This window comes from Asparagus officinalis, chromosome 10 (assembly GCF_001876935.1).
Source record: "Asparagus officinalis chromosome 10, Aspof.V1, whole genome shotgun sequence".
In the NCBI taxonomy this organism is placed as follows: domain Eukaryota; kingdom Viridiplantae; phylum Streptophyta; class Magnoliopsida; order Asparagales; family Asparagaceae; genus Asparagus; species Asparagus officinalis.
The window spans coordinates 3204825-3217110 of NC_033803.1; the positions used below are offsets into that span (position 1 = coordinate 3204825).

A 12286-nucleotide genomic window follows, 5' to 3' on the forward strand; every position below is an offset into this window, starting at 1 on the left:
AAAGGATGCACAAAACCCAACCACAAACCACAAGAAAAAATCATAGCCGAAAAACAATTCCTTGCTTCCCTCAATTGCTCCTGTAGCCGCAAGACTATTCCCCTGTCTTTTTTTCCTGTAGCCGCACAAATGCACCCAGCCGAAAAATCTCCTTACCCCACGGAAAAACCTAATAATCAATTGTTTATATATGGGGGTTCGTGGGCCAGCTTCGTGGGCTTCGGCTTCGTGCCGAAAATCAAAACCGACTCAAGTTCGGTTTTGATTTCTGCTTCGTACGCGGACAGAAGCATCACGTGGATGGGGGGGCCTACGTCCACTCACAATTCTCCACTTCGGTGAAGTTTTCTCAAAACTGAGCCGACACCAAAGCAACCAAATGTCCCACTTGTTGTGACCAGTACGAACGCAATCCACAACAAGTCGAGAACCCGAACGAGAGTCCAAACAATCTCACCCCCATCAAAATCAATTAATCCAAACCGGCTGCATCTGAAAGACTGCCTACGTATCCTCTTGCCCAAGGAATCAAGCCGAACGTAGTTCATCCAAATGGCCGCCAACGGCCTCAACAATCATGAATGTGCAACAAGTTTCGACAATGATCAAACTTGTTGCTCGGAACCACCTTAGTGAGCATATCTGCCGGATTATCCTTCGTGTGGACTTTCACAATTTTCACATCACCATCTTCAAGAACATCTTGAACGAAGTGATAACGAACATCAAGGTGCTTCGTCCGCGCATGAAAAACCTGATTTTTTGCCAAATAGATAGCACTCATGCTATCACAATTAATAGTGACGGACCTTTGCGATATACCAAGTTCCTCCAAAAGCCCTCGAAGCCAAATAGCCTCCTTCACAGCCTCCGTAACTGCCATATACTCTGCCTCCGTCGTAGACAAAGCCACCGTCGACTGTAAGGTGCATCTCCAACACACCGGCGCACGGGTCAAAGTAAACACATACCCCGTAGTAGACCGGCGCTTATCCAAATCCCCGGCATAATCCGAATCAACATAGCCAATGCATAGCTGCCCACCTGTAGTGTCCCGCTCATAAACCAAACCAACATTGAGCGTACCTCGAATGTACCTCAAAATCCATTTCACAGCGTCCCAATGACCCACTCCTGGATCGTGCATGTATCTCGATACCATGCTCACCGCCTGTGACAAATCTGGTCTCGTACATACCATTGCGTACATCAAGCTCCCAACCGCGCTCGCATATGGAGTCTTCGACATCAACTCACGATCTTCAACTGACTTCGGTGAAAGACCAGCTGAAAGCTTCAAATGGGCTCCCAAAGGTACACCAACTGGCTTCGTATCCATGCTAACATGGAATCGCTGTAGAACCTTCTTCAAATAAGCCACCTGTGTCAAACAAATCCTGCCCTTCTTCTTGTCTCTGCCGATCTCCATCCCTAAAATGCGTTTCGCTTCGCCCAAGTCCTTCATCTCAAACTCATTCGAAAGCTGAACTTTCAACTCATCTATAGCTGACCTGGAACTAGAGGCAACCAACATGTCATCGACATAAAGCAACAAATAGATGTACGCACCTCCTCTCAATTTGTGAAAATATACGCAAGGATCAAACTGGCTCCGAGTGTACGAATGACCAATCATAAAACCATCGAATCGCCTATACCATTGTCGAGGAGACTGCTTCAAACCGTATAGCGATTTCTTCAGTTTGCAAACTAATTTTTCTTTCCCTGCAGCTCGGAATCCCAATGGCTGAGTCATATATATTTCTTCATCAAGATCACCATGAAGAAATGCTGTCTTCACATCCAACTGATCTAACTCCAATCCATACTGTGTGCCACTAAAGCTAGCAAAATCCGAATCGAAGAATGCTTTACCACCGGAGAGAAAACCTCATTATAGTCAATACCTTCCTCCTGTGCATAGCCCTTCGCAACCAACCTAGCTTTGAACCTCAATGGAGTGCCCTCAATACCCTCCTTTTTCGTGTATACCCACTTGCAACCAATTGCCTTCCGCCCCTTTGGAAGCTCAACAAGCTCCCATGTATCGTTCTTATGAAGAGATTCCATCTCCTCCTGCATAGCCACCTGCCACGAATCAGCCTCCGAACTCTGTTCGGCCTCTTTGAATGTAGTAGGCACTAACTCATCGATACTCTCCACCGGAAGTGCATACGCAACTGTGTCGGCATACCGTGCTGGCATCTGTATGTTTCTCCTCTGTCTCCGGGCCGCAATTGAATCCTGGACCTGAGCTGTCGGTCCCTGATCCTGCACATCAGTACTCGTATCCTCCGTGTCACCGTCGTGCTCGCCTGGCGTCACCTCAGTTGGCACCTGCATGGATACTGTACCATCTGAACAATGTGGAGCTGCATCGATCTCCACCACCTGCGATATCTCCTCCGTCGGATCGCTCTCCACCTGATGAGAGCTGGGAAGCTTCAAGATAGAAGCCTCATCGAATGTGACATCCCTACTCAGCACAATCTTCTTATCCACTGGATCCCAAAGCTTGTATCCCTTGACACCACGCTTGAATCCTACAAATATGGCCTTCCTAGCTCGAGGTTCCAATTTATCAGTTTTAACATGATAATATGCAGGGCACCCAAATGCCTTAAGCTGGTCATAGTCATGTGCTGGCTTTCCCGACCACATCTCCATAGGGGTTTTCCCCTCAATCGCAGATGAAGGCAGCCTATTAATAAGGTGACTCGCATACGTAAGTGCCTCAGCCCAAAAGATCTTCTCCAAACCACTCTGGGACAATAAGCATCGGATCTTCTCCAGTAAAGACCGATTCAACCTCTCTGCCACCCCATTTTGCTGCGGTGTATGACTAACTGTGAAGTGTCTCTCTATGCCCTCGTCTCGACATAGCTGCTGAAAGGGGTCAGAAGTATACTCACCACCGTTGTCGGATCGCAACGTCTTGATCTTTCTCCCAGTCTGCAGTTCCAATCTCTTCTTCCACTCCACAAACAAATCTAGGACTTCACTCTTCTTCGTCATGGTGTACACCCAACAAATCTATAAAAGTGACGAACCAATGTCGACCACCAAGTGATGCAGTCTTGGTAGGACCCCAAACGTCTGTGTGCACGTAGTCCAGGATGCCCCTCGTCTGATGAATGGCAGTCCCGAACTTCACCTTCGTCTTCTTGCCAAGAACACAGTGCTCACAGAACTCAATCTTCCCACTCTTGGCTCCCTTCAATAGCCCCTGCTTGCACAATGCTTGCAGTGACTTTTCACCTGTGTGCCCCAACCTATAGTGCCAAAGTCTGCTCATGTCCGCTTCTGAAATAACCGAAGCAACCTGGCCAATCTCAGTGCTTCCCTTCAGATAATACAAATTCCGATTGCGGACTCCTTTTATCACCACCAATGATCCCTTAGTAACTTTTGCTACAGCATTTTCGAAAGTCACCTTGAATCCCTTCGCCTCCAAAACTCCAACTGAGATAAGATTTTTCTTCAGTTGAGGAATAAATCTCACCTCCTTCAACTCACGGACTACTCCATCGTGCATCCTAATCCGTACGGTACCTATCCCACAAACGCCACAGGATTGATCATTCCCCATGACAACAACGCCCCCGTCGACTTTCTCAAAAGATGCAAACCAGTCTCGCCTAGGGGTCACATGACAAGCATCTAATCTGATGCATCCACATGGTTCACCTCCGGAGTAATCAGTAGAGAAAAGCACGAATCATCGGAATCATCGCCTTTCGCAATATTCACCTCATTGGCCTTCGGGCCCTTTTTCTTACCATTCTTCTTCTCCTTGAGCTTCGGACAGTCTCTCTTCCAATGTCCCTGCTCTTTGCAGAATGCACATTGGTTCTTTGCTAATTGGTGGCGGCCTCTAGACTTTGACTTTCCTCTATTACCACCTTTCGGATATGGGCTTCTACCTCTCGTCGACAAGGCCTCGCCTGAAGTGCTAGCACGGGAAGTCTCCTTGTCCTTCATCCTCAAATCGTAATTGGTCAATGCGTTAGTCACTTCACTATAGCTGATAGAAGATCTCCCGTTCAACAAAGTGAGCACGAAGGTATCATACTCCTCATCTGGTAAGGAGCCCAACAAAATAATCGCCTTGTACTCATCCGATATTTTCTCATCAACATTTGCCAAGTCCGACAACAACTTAGTGTAGTTGTTCACATGAGCCGCTAGCGAGGTGCCTCTGGACATCTGAAATCTGAAGAGTCTTCGCAGCAAGTGCAACCTATTCTCAACACTCTTCGTAAGGTACTTATTGTTGAGAATTTCCCACATCTTCATCGCAGACGTAACCCCAATCACATCATACTTCAGCTCCTGTTCCAAACAGGACCTGATCACCCCACACGCGTTCCTATTCATCTTATCCCATATCGCCTCTTCATATTTAGGTGGTCTCTCGTGGACCATGATGGTCTCTTCCAAATTCTGAGCATTAAGCGCATCCTGTACGTCGCTCATCCACAAACCAAAGTTGATTTTGCCGTCATATTTCACCACACTAATTTTAGTGTTCTGAAAACCAACTTGTATTGTACCCGCCATCGATTTGCTGCTTTTACCTTCTTCTCCCATTGCGAACTAACTCCAAATTGTAGAGAAAGAACAAATTTGATAGAATTAGGAACCACCCAACTGAACCCTAGATCGGATTCCAAATAGATCTCCTATCCACACGAGGAAAGCGAAATCTCCAACGGCAACTCCTAATGCTATCTCCACCGAAGCCGAGAACTCCAAGAACTAAGCTTCACACAAGAATCTTCCTCCACCAAAAAACCCTAGATCTGAAATCTGGGCTCTGATACCACTTGTTGCGCGCAGCGGAAATTTCGGCAGCACTTCGGCAGCACAACAAGAGAGTCAGGTCGCAATAAGAATTCTTGTTTCTCAAAGGGAACAAGAATCTGAAGCCTATATCCTATCAAAGTAGGATATTAGCTCTTCCTCTCGTCAGCTCTAGGACTGCGCGTCGAGGGACCCTAAAAGCTATTACAAATCACACAAAAGCAGTACAACCAATTTTAACGTGGTTCGGCAAATTGCCTACGTCCACGGGGCAAGGAGGGGGGAGATCTACTAATAGAGGGAGAGAATACAAATAGGGTTTACACAAGAATCTCACAAATAAGGTTCGTGGGCCAGCTTCGTGGGCTTCGGCTTCGTGCCGAAAATCAAAACCGACTCAAGTTCGGTTTTGATTTCTGCTTCGTACGCGGACAGAAGCATCACGTGGATGGGGGGGCCCACGTCCACTCACAGTAATGAGAGTGAGGTTTGATAAGGGGCCGCTAACTTCTCCGAATATCTGGTTTTGAGTTGAGTAGCTTCTGCCTGCACAAATAGCAACTCGTAAGAGGACGGAGACTAGTTCTCCCGTTGTTCCTCTGACGATCAAGTCAGTGATGGACTTAAGTGGGGAAGTTATGAATTGTGTGAGTTCTCAAGTGTACTGGAGAAGAATTCTAAGAGGTTGCTTGCTTACACTGGTATTTGGAATAGGTTTCCTATTTATAGTGGTGGTAATAGGATAGAATGGTAATTTCGACCGAGTATGGGATGACGACCACATCTATACATTTGCTTTACAGGTATCGGTCGACGAGTGAAAGAGAGGTCACGTCAGTATTTAATACGAAGTGATTGGGGGCGTGGCGGTGCCGACGTGGTCCGATGTGTCATGAAGACTATTGGGGGTAGATGAATGATGACGCTTGCCAAGCATTTAATATGATGCCGACGCGCTGTCAGCGGGGGAGGTTCGAGGTTGAAGTCGTCTTTTGGCTTGTAGCGAGGGGTGTCGAGAAGTAACGCCTCTTGAGTCGACCCCGCAAGGTGTGGAATAACTGGTCGAGTGGGCTCGTAGCTAGTCGTCTTCGACAAGAGGACCGACAAGTACCACCATTTGAGTCTATATAAAGGAGATGTTGACTAGGCGAGTCGGCCAAATAGGGATTTTTGATGGTCCTGACCGTCAATTCGATATGAACGGTGCGTGTAGGGGGACACATGTCTGTTGCTCGCAAATGGCCATACTTTGGCGACTAAAAACATCATAACAGCTGGAGATGGAGCCGGGGGATCGCTTGGGTTTTTCACGCGAATGAAATTGAGATCAAAGGATTCAATTGTGAACTTATTTTGGTTAGCATGACACTGATTTAGACGGCGGGAATATCACCATGCGTCCAAATCTAATTATTAATTCAACTCAATTTAAAAGTGTTAAATAGGGCATAACGTAGCACAGACAAAACATGTTTTTTATTCTATTTCTTGTGTTAAATGCGACATGAGTTTTATGTTCTAATTCTATCATAAAGAGGTGCGTACGAAATGCACATCCGAGCTATTTATGGACAAAATAGGGATACAATTTTGAATTTCATTGTCTCCTCACTTGTCAAAACTATCTCGCATGCAGAATTCTATGGTCGAATGCTTATTCTTAAGACCCTATCCAGAATCAAACAGCGTGCAAACCATGCGTGGACGCTGATTGATTTGAAGGTAAGGGGCTGTTCGTTTGGCCAAAAAAACCTGGAAATCAAAAAATAGGAAACATATTTCCTATTATAATGGTTTTGAAGTTGTTTGGTTGGCTTAAAAAAGAAGGAAATTATAGAATAGGAGATGAGATGAGATGAGTTGTCACCTTATTATTGGATGATGTGAGTGATTTTTTAAAAAAACTTGTTTTGAGGTTGTTTGGTTGGTTAAAAAAATAAGGAAATGAATTGGAGGTATATTATTGGATGATGTTTTGAGGTTGTTTGTGTTTGGTTCGTTTTTAAAAATAAGAAAATAGATGAGATGAGATGAGTTGGAGGTATATTATTGGATGATGTGACACGTACTTAAGGAAATTAATTTCTTGTTTTTTTTTGAGGAAATGGATGGAAAGGAATGTTTAATGAGATGAGATGAGTTGTCACAATATTATTGGATGATGTGTGTGATTTTTAAAAATGAGATAAAATGAGATGTGATGAGTTGGATGATGTGACACATTTCTTGTGTTTGGTTTATTTTTAAAGGTAAGAAAGAAGATGAAATGAGATGAGTTGGAGGATAAAAATAATATTTTATTAGATGTTGTGGGTGAGTTTTAGGGATGGAAATGGATAAAAATATTATTTTATTGATTTCATTGTACCGATTTCCTTTTCTTGGTTTTTAGGAAACCAACCAAACAGCCCCTAAGGCTACCTACCTGGCTCTAAATCCACGAAAGATCTCCGCCATTAAAAATTCCAAATGCTCAGCAACCCAGGCTCCGCATTCCGAGGGAGAATTGCCACGTGTCAGTTCCTGGATGAGCCATCCGACGTGGCTATCAACCGGCCGCTCGCTTCTTGTCTCGCGATAGGGATCCACGCAATCTTCCCCCCTTTTCTCCTAATTATGATTTTGCTTGTTCTCTCTTTAAGACAAAAATCTCCATCTGGGGTTTAAATCAGCTGAAAGGGACTCGGAATATTGAGAGGAAAAAATTCACAGCCGGTTTTGAAGACCAAGAGTTCTTATCATTGCTCTTTTTTTTTTGTTTGGGACCCACCGTCTAAGTCACTTATATATTTGAAATAATGTTAGGGGCACACCCCCTAACACACCACCAACCACACCTCCCTCTCCCATCGCTACAGTAAACCGGGCCCCACATGGAATTTTTAAAATCCCATATGGGGCTCGGTTTACTGTAGCGATGGGAGAGGGGTTGTGGTTGGTGGTGTGGTAGGGGTTGTGCCCCTAACACCACTCTTTTATGAACTAGTGTGCGGTCTTTCTTTGTTTTCGTTATATTAATTTTTTTAATTACTATAGTATATTTTAAATGCTACATCATTTTTTTAAAATATTATAGTAATATTTTTTTTTAAAAATTCTACAGTTTCTCATATCTGTTACAGTAATATATTTTTAAAATGTTACAAAGTTATTTTTAAAAATGCTACAATATATATTTCTTTAAAAAATGCTACAGTGATAATGCTACAATAAATTACCGTAATATTTACTGTAGCATGAATAGTGATTCTTGGGTCCTCCCATTGTTATAGAGGAATATAAATGTAACGAGCCTAAATATACGCTTAGTTGTTTCATAAAACAGGGAACCTAAACTACAATTGGTTGTTTAGATCCTAACAACATCAAGAATTATTGCACATGGACTCTCAAAGACCAATGTCAATTTAAAAAAAATCAAATCAAATTTATTCATTCCATGTAATCTTCATGCAGCTGAGTTTGTAGTTGGAAGTAGGATTACTAGCACTTAAGATTCCTCAAAGTTTCACCCCCTTCTCATTTATATATACTTTTAGCCTATCGCACTTTTATGCCCTAAAACTTTTCGTCGCTAAATTAGTTCGGTGATATTGAATTTTTAATAAAAATATGACAACTACTTTGGTTACTAAATAGTCTTATTTTCCCTCTTTTTCAAAAAATAAAGAGTATAAAAATCTTGAATCCGTATGGTCGCGAGTGCAAATATTATAAGAATCCTCTTGTAGTGGGGGACGTTCTAACCCGTAAAAATATAAAGCGAGAGAATATTTTGATATTTTACGACATCTTACATAGCTCAAATCAGCCTCATAAAGTTGGGTCTTCTTAGGGGCTGTTTGTTTGCTAAAAAAAATGAGAAAAAAAAACTCGCCACGTCAGATTTTAAGAAATCCTCACTGTCACGTAGAATTTTGGTTTCAATCGATTTTCAAATCACATGTTTGTTTCGTTTTTTTATTTAAAGAAATAAGGATGCCACGTAGGATGTCACGTCAGATTTTTAAGAAAAGCGTTTTCACACCAAAAACCTTTGAAAACACTTGAAAATATCACTTCTATGGATTTTTAATTACCAAAAGCATTGTTGAAACAATGTATGTGAATAAAACAGATTATTTAATTGCTGAAGACACTGTTACTATTGTGGCTGATTTCCATTTTCTTTTTTTTATGTTCAAACAAGCACAAGAAATGAAAATCGAAACATTGATACTATTGCGGTTGGATTTGTTTCTTATGTGACATGGCGGTGACGTGACGGTGATTTTATTGCGAAAAAAATGCGGGAAATCTCCTAATCTCTTGAAATGAGTTGAAATGTGAGTTTTCCATTTTCGATTTTTTTCGAAAAACAAACAAACATGCCCTTATAAGAGTTAAATTAATGTGGCACTTACATATGAGTTTTTTAGTGGATATTTTAATGGGATATACTAATATGCTATTTATTTTAGCTATAATAAGGGGCTGTTTGGTTGCACACTTTTTGAGAAAACTTTTCTCAAAACATCTGACAATGATAAATTTATAATTAAATTTTTTTCAGAGATTTCTGTAAATTGTGTTTGGTTCAACAAAAAATTTACAGAAATATTTTCTATAAAATATCAAAACCTACTAAATTTTACAAAAAGCAATTTCCTCTCAAAATGAGAGGAAATCATCAGAAATCTGACACATACCATATTTAATTAAAAACCTACCAAATCTTGTTATTTTCTATAAAGTTATGAGATATTTTCTTGTTTTGAACCAAACAAGCAAAGTAAAAAAACAAGAAAATTGATACTTTTTGATTTCTCAAAACTTTTCCTATAATTTTTTTTAAGAAATACAAGGAAATCATATTTTAGATGGAAAACATTTCCTATAATTTCTAGAAATTGAACCAAACACCCCTAAGAGCACGGGCTGAGGGTAGCCTACAAATAAAAGGGAAAGTAAGGTAAATAAGATATTTAAGCGCTAATTAGCCTTTTGAATTGCCACAATTCGAAAATTTTCATCGTAATTGCGGCCCCGGATAAATCGCGGTTGAGCGCGAGCCACGTGGCGGATATTATCGGCCAAGGTTGTTGACTATGGACCCCACAAGACTGGCAACGACGTGGGTCCCCTCGCGAGTCACGTGCGCTGTTTGTTTGTTTAACAGCAAAATTAAAACCCTCGCTCTCTCAAATCTCAACTATCAAAATCTGTTCTTTTAGAGCTCGCAGCTCTCGTCACTAGATTCTCTCTTCGATTCACCGCGATCAATGAGCTAGGGCTTCATATTACTTCGATTGAGAGAGATGAGGGCGAGTTCGAGAGGATTCTCTGCTGCTCCGGCGATTCCTAGGGTTGGATCTTTGCCGGCGAACTTCCAGTGCTTGGAGCTCCGGCGAAGGACGATCGGAAAAGGGATCCGATGCGAAGAAGGCGGCGACTGAGGATTGGAGGCCGCCGGAGATGAAGAAGAGTCTGAGGAGAGTTCGAACGTCGGCGATCTCCTCTGTTCCGTTTCCATCTCGAAGGTACTTGTCAAATCCAGGAAACTTTTTGTTGAATTCCGCTTAGTTTTGTTGATATTTTCTTGGAATGAGGATTAGCTTTTTTATCTCAGCACGGAGTGTGAGAGCGTGTTTCATTGTTGAATTATGACGTTTAGTATTAGGATCGAACCCTGGAAACCCTAAATAAATTGACAATTTGATTCCCGCTGACCTAATGTTTTAAGTCTAAGTTTATTTTTTTTATTGCATAATTAGGTCTCATCGTGGAAGCATTCTGAGTTTTTTGGTAAGAGGCCGTGCATTATTGTGCTTGACTATACCGATATTTGTTAATGTAGGTGCCATTTCACTCGACCGGTAGAAAGATCAAGTGTACTGGTGGAAACAGTGTTTTGATTGTTAATATCATTGTTAACATATAAAATTAGAACTCTCGAACCTCACCACAAATTCGGAGTTTTAGTATAGTGGAAGGGTCTTTTGACATCGTTTCAGAGCAAACCAGGTTTAATCCCCACTAGAAAGAAATTTAAAGTTGATTAAAGAAAGATAATGCTGCGTGGGTCCAGGTTTTGGCCCTTGCTTGACCTGGTTTCTATAAAATTTTCAGGTCTTGTTGAGTGTTCTCGAATTTTCAGGGACACTATAAACCATATAATATAGATGCTTAATGAAATTTGTATCACTGTTCCAATTACTCTAATTTCTGCTCCATATTGAAATTGAATTTTATGCTCTGTCAATAGACTATTGGCTAACATATGAGAATCTTGTGTTTGGTTTGAACTAGTTATCACTATAACTTACCGCATATTCATTACAATATTTATTGTAGATAGAACATTGTTCTGCAACTAAAAGAGTATTGATATATTATACACGTCAGTCATACTAGACGGAATAAAGTTTTGAAACATTTCTGCTAGGATTTTGATTACTTCTTCATTATTGTTTTCCTTTATTAAATTTTCCTCTTTATTTTGAGCGTGTGTGGGTTGGGATTGTAATTTCTTGGTTGGCTTCGTTTTGACAAGTTGATTTTCAATTACTATAGCTCAAAAGGGCTCTCCAAACGACAAGGCTTCTACCGTCAATGCAGCCCAAAAAATCCTGCTCCACAATCTCATGATCCACCTAAAAGAGGTTTGTTATTTTGTCAAGAGGTTGAACGACCAACAAGTTCACTGACATGGCTCCAAAAGTTATGTTTTCTGCTTTTATGCAGGGTTTGGTTCCCATGAGCCATATCATGCATAATGGAGGAACATGTACATCTATGTGCCATATTTTCTCATTGAAGGAAAATCTCTATGGATTATAACTTTTTTCTTGGTTCTTTTCATTTAATAATGATCATTTTGTGGTTTCTAAGTATATATATATATATATATTACTTCTATGATATCTTCATTATAGACACAGGTATTGCTAGTGAGAAGGACTGGGGAATCAACTTGCTAGATGAAAGTGTCAAGGAATCTGGAGTAAACGAAGATGGAAGCACGTGGTACCGAGAAAGTGGAGAAGACCTAGGGGATAATGGATTCAGGTGTCGCTGGGCTAGAATGGGAGGTCGAAGCAGTGACGGTTCCTCAGAATGGAAAGAAACCGTATGTTTTCTGTTACTAACTTACTGTTGCTTTTGGTCTTCTAAAAAACATCCTTCATTTTACTTTATGAATCATGTGTGTTGAAAAGAAAATGGAATTGCAGTGAGTAACCCTTACTTGTACTTACGAATTTTATAGTTTTGGACTGTTTTCTTTCTTTTTTTGTTATGATAAAGATATAGGTTTGGATTTGTGTCAATTAAAGTGTTCCGCTTGCTATTATCTGGGCAATAAACGGATATGCTTCGGATATATTACAATTTGATGCAATTAAAGTATGATCTGATGGAATTATTTATTGTAGCACGTAGCAGGGGTTATATTGCAAAGGCGTAGTGTATCTTATTTGATCATCTTTGTTTCTTTCTTTTCACC

At 41.2% G+C, this 12286-nt stretch overlaps 1 protein-coding gene across 5 annotated transcripts in view; it reads left to right on the forward strand.

The window, feature by feature from the left end:
* Window positions 10234-12286, forward strand: part of LOC109825166 — a 10045-nt gene continuing 7992 nt past the window's right edge. For 2 of the 5 annotated variants that reach the window (XM_020391924.1, XM_020391928.1), the window contains exons 1-3: window positions 10234-10322; window positions 11356-11444; window positions 11718-11911. In XM_020391924.1, the coding sequence (XP_020247513.1) occupies window positions 10258-10322; window positions 11356-11444; window positions 11718-11911 (348 nt within the window). In that variant the 5' untranslated portion in view covers window positions 10234-10257. Of the gene's footprint in view, window positions 10323-11355; window positions 11445-11526; window positions 11912-12286 lie in introns of those variants that run through there. The other 3 variants (XM_020391925.1, XM_020391927.1, XM_020391926.1) reach the window with 3 other exon arrangements.